General features: G+C 39.6%; 3 protein-coding genes across 3 annotated transcripts in view; 1 reads left to right on the top strand and 2 right to left on the bottom strand.

The window, feature by feature from the left end:
- LOC128706841 (dedicator of cytokinesis protein 3) overlaps window positions 1-16,117 on the bottom strand; it is a 48,419-nt gene extending 32,302 nt beyond the window's left edge. The window contains exons 1-3 of the mRNA XM_053801783.1: window positions 16,081-16,117; window positions 11,069-11,310; window positions 10,806-10,954 (exon numbers count right to left, since the gene is read on the bottom strand). Of these exons, the coding sequence (XP_053657758.1) occupies window positions 10,806-10,954; window positions 11,069-11,310; window positions 16,081-16,117 (428 nt within the window). The remainder of the gene's footprint in view (window positions 1-10,805; window positions 10,955-11,068; window positions 11,311-16,080) is intronic.
- Window positions 4,272-5,704, top strand: LOC128706844 (innexin inx3). The gene is made up of 4 exons (XM_053801786.1): window positions 4,272-4,859; window positions 4,933-5,049; window positions 5,120-5,244; window positions 5,353-5,704. The coding sequence occupies exons 1-4, from the start codon at window positions 4,272-4,274 to the stop codon at window positions 5,702-5,704; spliced, it is 1,182 nt and encodes a 393-aa protein (XP_053657761.1).
- Window positions 16,118-18,501: 2,384 nt separating the features above from the next.
- Window positions 18,502-19,886, bottom strand: LOC128708496 (4-hydroxybenzoate polyprenyltransferase, mitochondrial). The gene is made up of 2 exons (XM_053803475.1): window positions 18,807-19,886; window positions 18,502-18,723 (listed from the first exon to the last, which is right to left on the bottom strand). Exons 1-2 carry the CDS (start codon window positions 19,884-19,886, stop codon window positions 18,502-18,504), a joined length of 1,302 nt encoding a protein of 433 aa, XP_053659450.1.

Consider the following 19,886-nt stretch of genomic DNA (forward strand, 5'->3'; position numbering starts at 1 on the left):
TACACCCCTATCTTGCTAGTGCAACCTACATCCAAACATGATTCTTTTTTTTTGTCGTCTATGGCTAGAGCCACACTGCAAATGGTAGCACTGTTCGATTTATCTTGTTGTCTCCTGTCAATACGCAAATGACACTTTCTAGCTAACTAGCACATCAACATGTAAGCACTTTTCATCACAAATAGCGCTTTTTTTTAATTACACATCATTTCACTAGCACTATCATACACCAACCCACCCGGTTATTTACGGTTGATTAACGTGCGAGAAGTGGAGTAATTATCATGGACAAGATTCCTCCAGCAAACCCGCTTGCTTTGAGCTTTCCACAAGCATAAATCCAAAGCAAATGCAAGCGCCGCTTTAAACAGCACACGCCAGGCGCATAATTGACTATGTCGTTGACTCGCAAAAAGGTGTCACTGAAGTAAAAAATACTGCTGATTTTCATTTTCACACATGCCACAGCTAATGCCATACTTTTGCGTTGGACTCGGGGAGACTGAGTGGTCTGTAGGGATTTTCTTTTACAGATATTATTCTACCTCAATATCACTATACAAATTTTGTTTCCCTGCTTTTAAAACTAACATGTACAACAATTTAATCTTTGCTCACCTTGCTCATGGTTGTTTATTTCAAAAGTCTAACCAAGAAACTAATTGGTTTATTCATTTTTTTTAAACAATTGTCATCAACAATTACATTCAGCCTCAAAAATTATCTTTATATCAAAGATTATCCTAAGATTATCTACTGCTCCGAGATCATGTGACTTGTGCACACACATGAGCAGTATTCAGTTAGCATTGCTCTTCGACCATCATCTCCAGCCGTTCTCGTTGTCGTTGGCTCTCTGTGACTCTCTGCAGTGGTCGACCCTGTACACTACGTTACTTCATCGTTTCAAACCACTAAATGGGTTTGTCGTTTAACAACTCTTTATGCATTACGCCCTACGACACGGTCTCTGTCAGTGACTAAACGCATAAAAATGCGTTGAGAAAATTGATTTGCTAGTCTGCATGATCATTTCTTTTATGCATACATAAAGCAGACAAAACGCTGCCGCTGGGGCAACGGTTGCGTCAAGTTCGGTACCTTCACTAGAACTAAACTGATTCATCACAAAGAAAGAGTTGGAACTTTGATCTTTTGCTGCTGATTGTACTGCTACTATTCCGGTTTTATGCGCAGAAGATCGCGGGATGCATTCGCTCAAAAGCAACACCATAGACGTATCGGCATGGCAACAAAGACCAGTGCGCTCTTCCCGTGTTGCGTTCCCTGCGCTCCCACACTTCTTCTTACCCCACCCCACCGCTATCCAGTGTGTCTTTCAAGCTCAGCACCCAGGAACGGAATGCGATGGAAGGAGTCGCAAACACAAACAGCAGAAATGATTTATCGTTACAGCAGCGCCGTGTGTTTCAAGTAAGAAAAAAACTGCGGCTTCTCAATTCCGTTCAGATATGATGTCGAACGAACGAAAAATGCCGCAGCATTGGTAGCGTAGGAAGGAAGATCGATAAATGAACGAACAAAGAGAAAGAACGAAAGTATCAATAGGGTAGGTAAGGAACGAAGGTGAACGGGGAAAAGAAAACATAAGACATACCAAGTGAAGGTAAAGTTCTGCCTTCGACGGTAACGGCAACGAAGAAGCACTGCAGTGTGGGGTCGACGGACGCCATATTGTCATGTTTTACGATCGAGAGCTCGTGTACGGATGAGAATAAATTTGAATCATCTAATATCAAACATTGGAAAAGGAACAGACGTCGGAAAGGTCCTATTTATATTAAACATATACATCGCCGTAAGTTTGTTTATGAACTGCAAAACATTCTAATCGTGTCAAGAACTGCCGTCAACGCTTCGACGCATTATTATGGCAGTTCGGCTAGAACGATAGCCTTGCCACTGGCTGCTTGCTGGTTTTCTCGCCAATGCGAACAAAAAACCAATGCAAAGATCTTCTTAATAGCTATGCGTCCATCTTACTGTAAAGATGGGGTCTTCTAAAACAAAATACTCCCAACAGTAACAGATTCCCACACGGAAACCAAACAATCCCCTCTTATCAGCGCTAGTACCATCTTAACATTCTATATGCTCAGCAGAAACGAATGTTTTCATTGTGAGCATAGGAAACAATGCTTCATTCTCCAGAAAACTCAAACGAATTATGCTTATCAGTAAACTTATCATCAAAACCTGACAACCATTTCCCGACCCAACTCGAAACGGAAATTTCCATTTCCTGTATCCACAATGCAGATTTCGGCGCAAAGGCTACGTTATAGATCCCAAATTTCTTAACTTTGCTGGTAACACCGAATGAAGTATGTTGCACTCCGTTTGCCCTTGCCCTTGGATGGAGGGAACAAAACACTTCATTCGTTACGCGTTGCCAGTTTTTCTTACCGCAGCAAAATTAACTCCACATGCTATCGTTACCGACTAATTAACGATGACACCAATGGGAAAAAAACCCGATAAGCGCTTCATTCATCGCGACCAGCGATCATGTTTCTCATTGCGCGGTTCACAACAATAGCGAAAAATTTATTACACAGACCCTGTTTGCTGAATAGCAACCACGTGCTGAATGGGTCTACAACATTACATTTGGGCGCGTCTGTTTTGCGCTACACCGTAAATAGTGTCATGTGTCGACGGACATGTAAAGCTGCGCTGAGTGATCTACAACATCACGCGGGAAGCATCGCAAGGGTCATCCTGTGCTGCTTCTCTGCCACGCACATCCGTTCCTGGGCGCGATGGTACAGTTAAATACGTGCCAAATAATCGTGAGAGCCTCATTATCAACACAAACAGGCTCCACAACGGGGAAAAAGTGTTCGATTCGCAAAACGAGAGCACCTCATAGTGGCAGTTCATTAACAGCTTAGCTCTTCAAAAGGTCCGAAAAGTGATCGTGACTTCACGGTGATAGCTGCTCCAAACACGCCACCATACAATTCGAACATTTTTTTTTTGCTGCTGTTGTTGAAATACTTTTGAGTGTCGTTGCGCATGTGTGTATTACGTTACGCAATGTTTATGTGCTATTCAAATTTGAGCGGAACGTACGGCAAGCCAAATGGGAAACAAATATTTGGCCACTACTCTTACCATCATGGTAAGAGTGCTGCTTTTCAAGTTAAACACTATAATATTGCCATATTTATACTGTCACAATGCTAAGAAGAATGCCAAATATTTATTTCAAAACATAAAGAGGGACGGAAATAGAGGATTTTTAATTCGATCGTTTCACGAAAGGCCAAATGAAGGAATCGTATACATCTCTTGCTTCAACAACAACGGTAACGGATGCGTTTCGCCAGTCGTTATTGTAAATTCCATATTTTGCATTTGATTCACTCATTTACATTTTTACTTATTAAACCATTGAGTAAAACCAGATCGATCATGGTGGAAGATGTACTTGATCTGGTTAGCTTGGATTCTAGGTTAGCATGCATTCGCGTTTGTGCTGCTGGCATGTTTCTCGCCTACATGTCTCCAATACACAGGTCCCCTGGAAATGCAATGCTTGCAAGTGCGGGTTGGTCCATTGTTTTTTGCACTTTTGATATAGTAACTTTAAATTTAAAACCACAACGACAACCGCAAATGTGCTGAACCCATTGCAAAAACCCGTTGCACCATATGCAATACGAATACTTCGTCGCTCCCCCAGCGTGTTCGTACGGCAACAGTCAGGTGTGCTGCTCGGCAGCCCTATACAACAAAGTGAAGTGTCACGATGACACTTCACAGAGGTAAGCGTCCACGATAGTATGTCCAGCAGTCAAACGCAATTACCGTGATTCCACGTGCTTTCTGTATGGGGCTCTGGGGGGGGTTGAATTGGATTAGAGTAGAACTGCATTCAACCTTGGGTGATGGATTGATCTGATGAAACAATGAATTTGACATTGAAGGTGCCGCTGCATTTTGCGCTGTCAGTTAGATCTAGCGCAAGCCGCATGAAAACACACAAATCCTAGTATAATCAAACGATCGTTTTGTCCGCCCATATAAAAACCGCCCAGCAGGAACTAATATGTAATGCATGCAATCCAACAGCAACCGACAGACAGATGTGGCCGCGAACGCAACACACCAGCAGATGCAGATTTTTTACAACCGTTACAGTACACACAGCAGGTTCTAATTATGTCTAATTAATTACGTCTATTTACAGCTGTTTTAAAGCAACATTGTTCACAACAGACCTAAAACGACATTAACGATCGATCATGGCTGTGTTTGGACTCGTCTCAGCCGTGGCTGGGTTCGTGAAGGTGCGATACCTGCAGGATAAAGCCATCATTGATAACATGGTGTTCCGGTGTCACTATCGCATAACTAGTGCGATCTTATTTGCCTGCTGTATTATCGTCACTGCTAACAATCTGATTGGCGATCCAATATCCTGCATAAACGACGGAGCCGTCCCCGTGCACGTGATTAACACCTACTGCTGGATCACATACACGTTCACATTGCCCGGGCAGCATGGACGTCGGTTGGGCACGGAAGTGGCCCACTCTGGTCTGGGCAACGACAACCAGGAACGGACGTATCACAGTTACTACCAGTGGGTGCCGTTCATGCTGTTCTTCCAGGGCTTGCTGTTCTATGTGCCACACTGGATTTGGAAAAATTGGGAAGAGGGTCGCATGCGTATGATCACCGAAGGTATGCGTGGCGTATCAACAGCAAGTCCTGCGGAACGCAAATCGCGTCATGATCGTTTAGCGCAATATTTGTACGACAGTGCCAACACGCATAACACATATTCGTTCGGATATTTCTTTTGCGAGGCCCTCAATTTTATCAATGTGGTATGTAAAACACTGTTGCAACCAAGCAGTTTCTATAGCGTATCGGATGCATAATTACATAAATTCATTACAGGTGGGCAACATATTCTTTGTCGACAAATTTTTGGGTGGTGCTTTCTTAACCTACGGATCAGATGTGCTAAGATTCTCTAATATGAACCAAGAAAATCGTTCTGACCCTATGATCGAGGTGAGTTAATGGTTTTTTTTATAAAGCAAATATTCCCATTTTTTCTATCATAATATGTTTCATTCCACAGATATTCCCAAGAGTAACTAAGTGCACGTTCCACAAATATGGTTCCTCAGGTAGCATTCAGAAGCATGATGCACTTTGCGTACTGGCACTCAACATTTTGAATGAAAAGATCTACATTTTTCTGTGGTAAGTTTGTCAAAGCTATGTCCTGCGGCTTACACACTGTGGTGCATATTGTGTATATTAATCCACCATCATAACTATTTGTTTTCTACACCATCCTCTTGAACGTAGGTTCTGGTTCATTATTCTTGCGGTTGCCTCCGGTTTGGCGATTGTCTACTCTGCCGCTATCGTCATGATGCCGACGTCGCGAGAAGCCGTTCTGAGACGTCGCTTCCGCAAAGCTGACCCCGGTGACGTTTGCAACCTTATTCGCCGTGTACAAATCGGTGATTTCCTCATGATTCATCTGCTTGGCCAAAATCTCAACGTTACCTCGTACGGTGAGATGCTGCACTCTTTTATCAACATGCTAGACGAGGGTCGGCCAATCTCGGGGGACACACCGTCGGCACCATCGACACTCGAAATGGCTCCCATGTATCCGGCGATCGAGAAATACGGTAAAGAAACTGAAACATAACCTCATTCGCCATCCTGCCCAGCACGGCTTCGATGGTGGACTTCCGCTGCAGATTACTAGCACCGTATTACAAACACACCTCTCTAGAACTTTGTTTTGGACCTCTCTTTTCTCCAACTTCCATCATGCAACCTTAGTTTAGCTTTTAAGTAGAACTACTCTATGGTTGAGTATTAAATTATCACAGGAACGCACTCAAACATAGCCTCCCTTAAAACAACATACACCTAGATCAATTCGATGGAATGACAATGCATGAGTAGAAAGTAGACGAACCATATCTGGTGTCACTAACTGTGCGTCAGAGAACGTTCCAGCCCAAAATTGTTTAATTCTGCTAATTTATCACACATTTATTTCCAATTTTTGGACCACCTTTACCACACGCGATCAACGGTACTATCATCGGGAAATCGGAAAATTGATGCTGTCTTTAATATTATCGATACTCAACAACACAATATAAAACAGACAAGGAAAAGGAGGTATTGCATCAGGACTACGAAGCTTAAATAATGTCTGCCTCCAGTAGTGCGGGAGTAAACGTGACCAGAAAGTTACGCTACAACTACGTACATTTGACAAGTAAGATTCTGCCGAACTCCGCCTCTGCAACGGTGTGAACGAAGAGGGTGTAGCTTAAGGAAACAAAATCAATCAAGCTACTTCTCAATTTTAAATTTAAAGTAATCATCCTAAAAACAACGTAAGATTAAACTAAGCTGTGGAAGTATCATTGCTGATGTTGTTTTGGCAAGGTTTGCCAGATGCATTATTGAGGTTAGCGTAGTGATTGTATTGAAAAGTAATGGATAAATGGCGAAATTAAATGCGCACGTTTTAATGGTTTACATTAGAATGTGAAGAGTTCCCGACAGTAGAAAATTTCTCCTTCCGATAGATAATGTAGTAGAACAAGTAACAGAAGACTGTCATGTGGTGTACTATGTGTTTAATTTTTTATTATTATCCTTTAGTTCCGCGCAAAGTTAACATTTATTTTATCAATCTTTTTAAATAAAATTTTGAGCAACATCCAAATTATAGCATTTTTGCGACTGTAAGAAATAAAGCGCAATATTAAAAACAATACAAAATGAATCTCTCGTTTTCGGCATGTTTCGGTCAATAATATCGGCGGCAGAATAAATGTTACTCAACATGAAATTGTTCAACACATTAATCATACATTCAATGCCATAGAAAAACAAATCCTATACGCATACTGTAAGCATAAAAGACCACCTGAACGATTATGAAACAGCATTCACAGTAGAGACTAATATTACGTACAGATGTAAGAATATTCGTTATTCGACACCTATCTCTTTAAACATAAGAATTCGAACCTTCATGGTGTACACTCAAAACATAGATTTTAGGCACATTTTATCTCATTGCAAAACGTGAACAAACTGCCTTACGATAAACATAAGCATTGTTTAAAATTTGCTACAATTGTAGATCCTAAGATCATCTGTAGCCTACTGAATACGCAGGCAGTGAGAAAGTAGTTCACTTCCATAGACCTTCGTATTTCGTACTCAAATAACCAACGCCATTATCACAATCAGGACAAGAACAGAGACATTTTAAAAAATCCGTTTTTCTCTTAATTAGTACATTATTATCTGTCTCGAACCTGTAAGGCGGTTTCGAATTAATACGACTCATTCAGTATGTTTGGTTAGGAACGATGTGTTACATTCCGTACTGCTAGTGTACCTTCAGTCAAGGAAAAGAAATCAAATTAAAGCGAACTCCTCGTCAGAAAAATCTCGACACTGTTACGGCAGCATTACTAAAAATATCTTTAGGATCCTTTAGATAGTTACGTCAGTCAAAAGTACACTCATTTCTGTAGCGAAAACAAAACATGTAAGTTTAGCATATGGTCGCTAATGCAATGAACAACGGAAGCAATAAAACACGAGCAGAAACTTTGGCAAGAAAATTATACATTATACGCTTCCCAACGGTCATCGCTTGAACAAATCATCGACTTCACCGAAGATGTAATGATATGTCCATACACAGGGTCAAAAACGAACGTGAAGTAGGAAAGATCAAGAACGAGCGCAAACAATTTTGCATACTCTAATTGTGATTACATTGATAAAATTAAGAGAAAAAACTAATAAAGCTTATCTAGGTTTTGAATACATTTTCAATTATTGTATTGTTTTCTTGTACAAATATTTTATATTTAATTGTTTCACTACTTTAGCAAGAGAAATAAATCGTAATAATCCGGTCGGCCCGTGGGCTCTGATCGTCACACGACAGGACCGATCCAAAATCCCATCTGGATCAATCCCCCATAACAAGATCTGACTATCTGGCTAAATGGTAAAATAAGTCTTGTAAGCCAAAAAAAATGGCAGACATGACCTAGTAGGTCGTTACGCCAAGAAGAAGAAGATTTGAGCTGAATAATGTTTTTTTTTTAAATGATTAGGTCGAATTATAACTATTTGCATATTAGTTGGCTCTATGATAGAACTTAGTTTTCGGTCTTAGCCGTCGCTTATTTACCATATTTCTCTCCAAATGTTATCCCAGTACGAAGTTCATATGAAGTTACATAAGAACTTTGCCAAAGAAAGTTAAATAAAATAATGTTCATATTCCTTAAGAGATTCATAAATAGGTTGCCCAAATAATAACAAATATAAATATCATTTTTATCATCACCAGAATCGCTGTTTCTTTTTCAAAATGATGTAATTTGAGCGTAACATTTGTTAAAGTTAAAATCTTTAAAAAAAAAGTTATTTATGGTTATTTTCTGTCACAAGCCACTGAACGTACAACAGTTCAAAAGAACGATACATTGTATGTAAACTAACTCGTGTGATCAATATCAATATAGTGCTTCTTGTATATTACCCTGCTATGCTCTGTTATAACTACCACCGACCAAGGAAATCGATTGTAAAGAGATTTGTTCAAGGTTATTAGTAGTTATTACAAATGTAAAATGTATGTTTCTGTTACCGTGGTATCTCACTGCTTTGTTCCCCATTTGAGGCCAAGAAATCTATAGTACATTCCGGGTATCCTCTGCCTTGGCTAATATGGTTTCTGACTGCCAAATCGGTGTAGTTTACAAGGATTCAGATCAGGCCTCCCAAAGACTTCCGCTTCGCCTTCTGGTTATTGGTTATTCTGGGCTTCCAAATTTAAAAAGCTTGGTATCTGGGGTCGATTATTGGCTTAGTTGGAATCATATCTCTATAGCAGATCGTATAGAGTTAAAGTTTTGTCTTGTTTTTCCGACTCCTTTGTAGACTCTTCAGGGGTCCCTTAAGGGAGTGTCCTCAATCCACTCATATTCTTGTTATTTATCAACGACTGTGTGTATTCCTTCCCTTGGAATGGTCATCTGCTCTACGCGGACGACCTCAAAATATTTCTGCCTGTGAGTTCGTTAATAGATTGGCTTTTTATCAAGTTGTGTCATTTCGTTTGGAAAATCTAAGGTGGTTCCGTTCAGTTACACCCTTCATGACACTGTCATAAGTCGAGTAACTACTGTAAAAGACTTGGGAGTGTGATTGGATGAAACACTCCCTTTCAATGTACATGTGGACCACGTTATAGCCAAGTCCAACAAATTCCTAGATCTAATTATTAGACCTTCCTCCAAACTCAGACACCCTTTTTGCCTGAAAGCTTTATTCTGTTGCTGGGTTCATTCCACCTTGGACTACGCCGTCGTTGCCTGGTCTCCCCCAGGTTCGACAACAATGACCAGACTGGAGAGTGTGCAGTGAAAATTCACCCGTTCGTCGTTTCCTTGCAGATTATAAACTAGCTCCCCCATCCTATCCCGTACGCTGTCGATTTCTAGGATTAGATCTTTCTTGGATCTTCTACATTCCCACCACCTCAGATCTTGACTAGAACGCTATTAGACTTCAATAGCTCGTATCACCTATACGACTATAGTGTTCCTGTGTCCCACTTTCGTTCGCGTCTACGCGTGTCCACGTCCATTCATCCTCATTGATGTTCTTTGTGATCTGTTACAGGGTTTTACACTTTAGTTTTGACTGGCAGCACACATTTTTTGACGCGCCGCGCTCGATTTCTTGTCGCCGGCGCACATTTTTGATTGCAAGCACCGGATTTTTGAACGGGAGCATTTAATTTCATCAACCTGACTCTTGGCAGCTTTTCGGCGGCATGTTTATAACCCCCCTTGTGAAAGAAAGGGTTGAGTTTGAATCAGTTGTTTATATGCAGGGAGTGATTTGGGCATAATATGCCCCAGAAGTGTAAAACCCTGTAACTTCCTACAGTTTTTTCATCCCCATCTCCCTTAGCACATGAGACAAATTTGAGAAACCCTTGCAGCAGACAAATTAAATCTAAATAAATAAACCACGAAAGTCACGCTAACGATATGATTTAGTAGGATGCTGGGAAAGGTGAACTGGAAAATAACGTTTTCATTTCTTATCGAGCATAGGTCGCGGGTATGTGGGTTCCTGTTGTCTGTTACAAATATTGCATACCAACAGGCGTATTCAGTATGCCATAAAGATCATTCAAATAAGAAAGCGATCGTCTGGATCGAGGTTATTGTTGTTGTTGATTGTTTATAGATGTTTTGGACCTCCTAGGTCACTTTCACCGCTGGGTCTGGATCGAGGTGATGGATAAAAAATGTGTTTTTCTCCTTTTTTACTCCTTACCCTCAAACAAAAATTAAGATTAGAACTACCACGTGTTTTAAGCGTAAAACGCTAATTGATGGTCACTTTATAAACAATTTCGATGTCCTGGATTATTTTTTAATACGTTGTTGAGTTCATACTACAGAAAAGATATGTAAAAGTCATGCAACAGCTGTAATTTAATTGTTTTACCCTAAAATTTAATGTCATGAAAATGAAGCGTTTCAGTCAAAATGACTGGTCCGGTAGTTCTAGTGTTAAACCACCGATGAATAAAATTTTATCGTATTATACTTTCTTGCAGTTTTTTCAACATGTTATGCACATAACAAAAATAAATACAAAACACTTATTACTACGCGACCTATTATAAACCGGCCTAAAACTAATATGATAACTGCAAATAAACATATACTCACCGATTGCCCCAATCAATCTTGGATATCACTTTCATTTGCAGTTCGTAAGTCTGGTCCTGGGTAAGCGTAGAGCTCAACAGTTCTCGGCGGCTCTCGAGCAATGCCAGCATTACCTTGCGCAGTGACGTAAATTTGTATTCTTCCCTTTCCTATGTTTTGGATATGAAGCGAAATTATTTATGCACTTTCAAACTGTCAGTATCGCATGCAGTGTCATCAGCTTTTGCAATTTACATACAATTCATAATATTTGCTTTACTCACCACAAACAATCGCTTCCATATTTCGGACCACTCACGTAACACCAGCGTACATTCGGCGACCACGGGATCCACCTTCGAGAGGTCTTTCAGATGAATGTACGATTTTGGAAAGAGACCCACTTTGCGAGGTTTCCGGGGACAAGTACCCCGAAACCAGTAGGCAGTTTCTTCCAGTATTTCCACGCAGTCTCCGACATCCAGAGCAAGTCCATGCGTCACATCACCGTGCCAGTTGTGTATTGCTAGTAATAGATAAGACACACAATTAATTTCTTAGCCTTTCGTTCATTATGCTCGATATTTCGTTTATACTTTATGTACCGATATTTATTTAAAACATCATATGATATATAGATTTCATTGAATATAAATACCGTCACTGCCAATATACAGGAATAGTAAATTTGCTTCGCTTGGTCATTTCCTCGCAAAACGAAATATTTCACTTCGAGGTACAGCAGCGAGATAAACAATCCATCATCTAATCCATGCTGACGCCAGTTTGTTTATAATCCCATTTCTAAAACAAATATGGTTCACCCATTCGCAAGGTTGCAATGCAATCATTGCTGTGGCGTTGCATCCATAAAAATGGCATTTCGTTTAAAAATATACCACAAAATGGCATAAAAGAGCACACATGTCGCAATAGATATAACTATCACTGTTAGGCTTGTATAATTGTATGCGTCTGTAACAACTGTACATCACAATACATCCAACCATAATGTTAAAAAATGTGCGTTTATGCTTCTTTTTATGTAATACAAAACGAAATCATCTGAAGGTGCCAGCATGATTTAACAATTCAGGTTCTTATCCATGACTTCATTCAACTATTTCTTTTTGTATAAATATGCAACAGACAACAGCAGGAGACAAGCGGCATCTCTCTCCCTGCTGTATCGGTCAGTAAATTGGTTTAATTGCTCAAATTCACTGAATAATGACCGCATTCAAACAGACCTCATTCAAAAGCCTAAATGGTAAGCTAATGTAATGTCACCCGAAGTAATGGGAATATGTTTCGGACTTTGTAGGAAAAATAGTAGTAAGTTATTTTCTACAAAAAAACATAGACTTACAATTTTCCATGCAATTCATTCTTTTGTTCCTCAAGAGAAAAATACCAATCAAATTTCAACTGGGAAACAAATTAAGAACCTTTTCGTTAAAAGATTGCTACATATATGACACCACAAAAAAAGCTTCAACAGAATTTTTCGGAAATTTGTGTCGGCCAACAATGGTTTCTTATATTCCATCGAACCGCTAAATAGCAAGATCCTTGTTGTATTCTGCGGTATGAACGGTTGATTATGATTATTCCTTCCTTAAGATTAAGCTTACAAAAAAAAATTACAACGTAGTCGTGTAATCAGTCCATGCTAACTGCACCGGGAGAGCAATCCGGATGCGATTTAGTATCGGTCCTGTCGCATAAGCCAAAGACTAAACAATATAACAATTGTGAAATAAAGGAAATTGAACATGGAAACAATGAACAGTGCTCTTAGTGCACAGGTCGAAACATAATATTTCTACATCAATTCACAAAAGGTTTCCGGCGACTAAGTCTATTAAGCCCTAGGCTAATCCATACTCAGAACCAAAGTTAAAAATGTGCATCAAATGTGTGCTTTAACAACTAAACTAATATTTAAAATTCATCCACGACACATCTGCATTTTGCTTCGAAGCGAAACAACCTTCAAACCGGAAATAAGAGATCCATAATTCACATGCTGCACGATGCATCGCTTCACAAGCGAGCATGACTGATGTGAGCAGACACAACAAACCATGCACCAGCATAAACGGATTTCAGAAGCGGATAAAATATAGTTTCTTTTTTTCATATTTGATTTTTTTTTCGAACCAGACATCGTCTACTGAGCGTCTGAATGCACCATGAGTCGCTACAAAAAGAACACATGTACGGTGACAAAACATCGACATAGGGATGAAATGAATAAGAACAAGGAAAGGCAACAAGCAGGCAATGTAAGGAAATGATAAAACAGTAGAATAATAACGAATCCGGCGAATGATAAATTACAGCCATGTTGTAAGTGAACTGTTCCGTTCTTCAACGGGTAGCTGCTATCGACATTTGCCTTATTTTATCACGACAACGACTGATGTGAATGCGCTGATACATTATAAAAACTGCATATGTACATTTGCCACCACCAGAAACTAACTGCTCCACAAAAATCAATACGTTGTTCGTGTTATGATCCTTTTAAATTAAACACATGTTAAATAACCTACCTAATCATTACGATCACAATGCATCGCAGCATACAATCCGTCATAAATCTATGCTTTTTGACTACTGTTGCGAGTTTATCTAACTGTCTAACTGATTTTTTTGTTGCGAATGACGGAATTGTGGCAACGTTGGAGTAGTAGTGTTTATTAGATGACATTCTACTACTTCTATTTCTGTTCCGTTCAGCGTAAACCTAGCCAGGACGGAGTCTGTTTATTTTTAGATTATATGCGTGCTTGAACGAAAAAAAAACATTGACGCAACGTACATTAATAAATGAGTTCGTTGGCAGTGAACGTTAATGGTACGAGTTACGATGGATGGTGGGGATGGGGGATGCAGAACGGAAGTATGCATGCCAGGTAACCTTGAATGATCTTTTTTTTTCTCTTCCCTGTCTTCTTCATTTCATTCATGGCGAGCGATGCAAAACAAGCGGCTTCATGACGCCGAATGCGCCACTTGCTGCCTGATCAATACGTTGGATCGATGCGTACAATGATTGCATGAACCGGTTAAAAGAACCAGAAGTGATGTCCCGTATGTGCATATGTAATTTCTAACTTACCTAGACAAATGGTAACATTTAAGGAAGATAACAATAAGCAAAAGAGTTTAATGGCAATTGAAATCATACATTACATTACTTCAAATTTATATTTCTATAAGTACGTTTACTTAAAACCCAGGGAGAACACTGCGTAACTCAACAATTGCTTAAGTTACTAAGAAGACAACACTACTAGGGCGATTATTGTTTCATGGAGAACTATTCCCCTTGTATTTCGCCTCTGATCTACAACTTCCTTTTCGACATGATTTACAATCGGCAAATATTTATTAAATTGGAATTCCTTAGTTCTCTTTGCGAATTGTTACCATTCAGTTCAAAATTGTACAGTAAAAAAACAATATTTTATAATTATTATTTAATAATACAGAAATTTTACATCAAAACATCAAACTTCTACTGAACAGCATCAGCAAACAAATAACGGATAATAGTCACCGGATAGAGGTGAATGGCACCGAATGATTGTAGTTGTGCTATGATACTTATGAACAAAACACGTTGACCCTGATACGCAAGAAAAGCATCAAATATCATAAACTCAGTGAATACCGGCCTGGCAAGTGTAATAACCGATAACTGATGAAAAAAAACAATTTATGATAAACAAACTCGGATTTATGATGATCAAAAAGCAACATAACACAATTTGTTTACATTAAGCAGCACTAATTGTTGCAAATTTAGTAGCATGAGTAATGTTTCAATGTTTAAAAATGGGAGAGTTATAATAGTATGTTGTAACAATACGACTAAGCCGTCCGTTATAGAATGAAAAAAAAATGTCTAAAGTACATTAAAATCAAAAACATTTTCAATCTTTCCGTAGAAAAATTACAAAATATCAGTATTTATAATACATGGAAACAAAAAAAAAACAAACCTTTTGTCATGTTTGTTTTATAATATTTCTGAACAGAAATCAATTGTTTGATATAAAAGTCTAGTTTATTGGACTCGTTGTCTAAACTAAGTCTATATTTGGGGGCTTATGGGATTACGTACTCGTGTTTGATGATTATATGTTTTGTTTAATGTTTGCATACAACTGCATAAACTGCTTTAAACAATAAAATTTCCAGAAATGTATTTTGCTTACAACTTTTCATACTTCGTTTTACATAAACACTAACAAAATAGCTTGTCTATGGAATGTTTTTTTCTGCTGTCTTCCAAAAACTATGCATATATTTTCTGTGAGTGGTCAGCGGTAGCGGTACGCAACGATAAACAACTAATGTTGCACCCAAAAAAGGCACTTACCGGAAATCCCACATCCGCATTACCCATTTCCTTCACACTCCGACCAAGCAACAGCGTGTAGCAATCCTTATACAAATTAATCGGATAAGAGGTGCTAACAGCCCGATCGAATGATTGCATATTTAATCATCGTACGGTTTCTGTGTCAGTAAGCAACTACGATAGCTCGCTATGGCTCAGTTATCTTTATCTTTTCTATCTCGTTATCGTAAAATTATACAAATGTATTTGCACTGTCTATTGCATTATAAAGCTGTTTTATTTTTTTCTCTGTAAAAATGTGCGTACTTTTGCATCAAACAATCTTAATAATGTTGTTTAAGATTAAGATTGTTTTTTTTTTAAAGATATTATAAACCTGCCATTACTGCTGGTTTGTCCTTGTCTTTTTTTTTCCCTATGATAGTTATTCAAGTGTTGCATGTGGGAAAAAACGGTGCCTTTTGGTCTCAATCCTTTCGTCTAAAAAACCGTCGTCGCCGTCGAATTACCCTATACTGTCAACCAACTCTTCCACAGATGTAAAACGTGATGTCGTTTTTCAGTCCATTTCAAAACAATCGTACACTTAGTCCGTGATCAAGATAATGGCATTTCTTTGCCCTTCAACCCATGCTCGACATTCACCACGGTTGCACTTTCGTCTGATAGGAATTACGACGTCATCGCTACACATATTATTCAATTCTATTCTTCCCTCAGTTCTCGTAAGAATGAAGCATCATACATCGCTAACGGAGGCGACGTTATTGTCGACGCAAAATAGGAATGACAACGTTTTACTCATCATTATACTGATCTCCCATACAAGTAATGCTATGGCAGCGTATTTCGCTTACGAACACTTGCTAAAATGGAACCATTCTAACCAACTTAGAACTTGTTACTTTCTAGTTTACTTACCAACTCCGTATTTGTTGCTTGTCGGCGACCAGATCATGTTGACTATTTTTTTATTTTTCGCCTTCAGTGAAAATTATTCCTTTGTTGTTAGATTCTTAAGCTGCTTAAAAGATCACTAAAACTTTGGCACACAACCTCTACTACCGATGAGTATCAACCGGAGAAGAAGATATGGAGATTCCACTGAGATTCAGTTCATATTCATTTTATTGGATCGCTGAGTAATACGTAAAGCAGATGATAACATTAAATAAGAGATATAAGAAAACACACGTATTGTAATTTGGAATTTGAATGACAAAAGCGCTAGCTGACGAGTTCGCTGAAAGTACACTCTTTTTAGCACACTAGATTTTTAGAATATTCATTTTTTATGCATTTTGAATGATTTACGTAGCCAATCAATCACGGTGCCGGGGTTTCGAGTACACAATTTAGCATGCACATCATACGCCTCTCTCTCTGGCGAATTTTGTGAAAACATTACACCGCGCACTCCCACGCACGCTCCCACACTCACTGGACACGACACCTCCTTGGAAATTTCTCGCCGTCTAAAATAAACAGGCTTCACTTTCAGCACCTGATACGGGCTATTTCGTAGCGGGTTGCCTGCATGCAAAGAGTCCCTCAGCTTCACAGATTACTTAAATGCAGCAGATACAATTCGCTGGGAGCGGCATTATTACAACTCGCTATAAAAAGCAACCACACAAACAATATACCACGATGGGCGAAGAAGGAAAATGCTGGTAAGGCACAGTAATGCACGCACGTGAATCCAACATCACACGCACACATTGAACACACAAACACACTAATTTGCCAAATTTTCACTACCGAACATCATGCTACTGGGAGTTGCTTTTTTGCAGGTGCGGCTTTTCATACACGCCGCGTCACTACCGTGCTTTATGCATTATTCTCTCGCCTAAGCGAACGCAGCAGCGAAAGCACTAAAAACGATTTTGTCACTTTTTGTACCACACTACACTACATCGATTGCTAACTTCGTTCGTGAAGAAAAATGTGCGTGAGCGGAAGAATACACAAATAACACGTACCGGAAAACGGGCAACTAGGAAGTAACCACTGTTTTGTCGCAGCTATCAGACCCGAGGAGCTACATTCCACAAACAAAAGGAATATGAGCAGGCCCTTGCGAAGTGAACGCGCGCGCACTGGCTGTTCTTGAAAGTATGCGTATGGCACGAAAGCCACGATGAAGCAGTGGGCGGACATCTCGATTGACAAGTAAAATTATTGTTATTGCATAGAACAACAACTCCAACGAACAAAAAGGATGCTGTGCGAACGCGAGTGGGTTTGTATTTTTCCATTTATTGCCATAATCCTTTAGGACAAAAACTGCGGTAGAAAGATTCACTATTCATAACAAAGGGATAACTTAATGCCGCACTGGAGCATATCATCGTTTGCTGCAATAAGAACCCCCGTTTCGTGTTTGTTCACTTATCATATGCGACCGTATACTCCGAAGGTGAATGCCATTTCAATAAATAACAATCTATTGCTCTGTTTACGCTAGGAACAAATGATAATCAAGCATGACACACAGAAAAACTACGATAACGAGATACGCTGGTATCTTGTCACAACACTAAATACCGACTGCGTGTAACACACACTACTCTACAACCTGCCTACACCCCTAGGGGCATACATGATGTTTGCTTTACTACATGATTCCGATTTCTGCTTCCACATTTTCTTGAAGTTATTTTTACGATTTTTCCTTTGGCAAATATGGCGCACAAATGTTGTTAGTTTTTGATCATTTCCAAAAAACTTTAATATGTGTACGTTCAGCACGACGAATAATAAAAACAAGATACTTTCTTTATCATTCTTGACTTTTCACAAAAACATACAACAGTAACCCGGTTGGATGATGAGGTCAGTACATAAAAAGTTCAAATGTTTTCTATTTTAAAATTATGTATCGACGAGAATATTAAAATAATTTGTTGACATGCAAATTTTTTCCTCCAGCAAAATGAAAAGCAAAAATTTATACATTATTGCAAAGGACTTTTTGGGATCATATTTGTCATCATTTGGAAACCATCGATGGGCATTAGCAACGGATCTGATGAACTTTCTTGCTGTAGCACGTAGACAAGTCCAGATATATCATTTAAACCATAAGCATTCGTAATAAGTTCAAAATGACCAATCAATGGGATAATTTTTATAGAGTTATCTTTGTATTACCTACAACAATTGATACTTATGCTTTACATTATACTCAATTTAAGCAAAGCTTAAAATAACCCAATATTTCAGCCACTCTATCTCGCAGTGCACGGTTAAAAACCAACTTCGAAAGCACCTCGTACGCCGTATTGTGAAGACTTCTCCATTGGAGGTACATAGGAAACCCGGAAAGTCCGCAGCATTTCATACTACAATATTTCGTGCACTGGTAACCGTTGCACTTAACTGGCCCCCGGTACTGCTGCTGCTACCAGTTGTAGTTGTAGAACTTTTTGTTCGATCATCACTATTCTTTTTGTACAGCGTGCCCAGTACGATTCCAAGGAATAGCAGAAATCCTACCTGATGATTTGAAATGAACTTAGTGGCACAATCCTTTGGGTTGTCAATGTTTAGAGAGTGAATCTGGAAATTAAAATCACACATTAATAAACAAAAATGATGAAATTGTAAACATGCTCTTCCTGTATTAGCACAGTTTGAACTACCTGTTGAGCTAAGTGGGCTCCAATGAGCCCAACCGAGGTATAATATGGCCACGTTTGATCACACACCAGTCCAGCAGTTAGTAGATTGGCCAGCATAACTGCCGTAAAACCGCTAAGCCACAGTTTCGTATCATCTCCAAACCGTAGAGCTGTTGACTTGATTCCTATTATCAAATCATCCACTTTGTCCTGATGTGCGTATATAGTGTCATACACGATCGTCCAGCAAACTCCAGCGATGTATAGTGGCAAGCAGGCGGACCACTCGACTGATCCTTGCGTAGCGCTCCAGCCAAGCAAAGCACCCCAGTTGAAGGTAGCCCCGAGCATCAATTGCGGCCAATAAGTGATACGTTTCATCAAAGGATAAACGATGACTAGTCCCAATGAGCTGGCCCCCAGCAGAATGGAGTACCAGTTCAACTGGAGCAACACAAACAGTCCTACACCCAGTTGACCCGACAGGAACACTAACGCGTCAAATGGGGCTATTTCTCCTGCTACAAGTGGTCGATTTCGGGTACGTTCCACTTTTGCATCTATATCACGATCCCACAGATCGTTAATCGTGCATCCGGCGCCACGCATAATGAACGCTCCTACTCCAAACAAACCAAGCATCATCGGATCCGGCCAACATCCCGCTGGGGCACTGAGCGCTATACTCCATCCGCAGGGCCAAAAAAGTAACCACGAACCGATGGGTCTGTCGATACGCATCAGTTTTGCGTATGGGGATATTTTTTGTTGCCATGTCAGCGCCTCTTTTTGCTCCAACCGCCTAGACCGAGTCTTATGGTTATTATCACTTGCGATGCTCCGTGCATTGAGCATGCTGAAGGTATTTGGTATCGTTTGCGCTCTATACGGATGTGGATTTGGTTTTCGACTGATATTAGCCGGGCAAACCACCTTCCTTTCCATCACTTTCGGGATTGACTTTATGCTTAGCGGGAAACTTATAGTTCGTTTTGCGGGCATAGGTCGTGATGTAGAGACATTTCTGCTCCACGGCCAACCATGAAACATGGTGATACTGCTGCCAACTGCCCCTCTCCATATGCTGGTAGTTCGTATCAT

The sequence above is a fragment of the Anopheles marshallii genome, chromosome 2, assembly GCF_943734725.1.
Source record: "Anopheles marshallii chromosome 2, idAnoMarsDA_429_01, whole genome shotgun sequence".
NCBI classification, from domain to species: domain Eukaryota; kingdom Metazoa; phylum Arthropoda; class Insecta; order Diptera; family Culicidae; genus Anopheles; species Anopheles marshallii.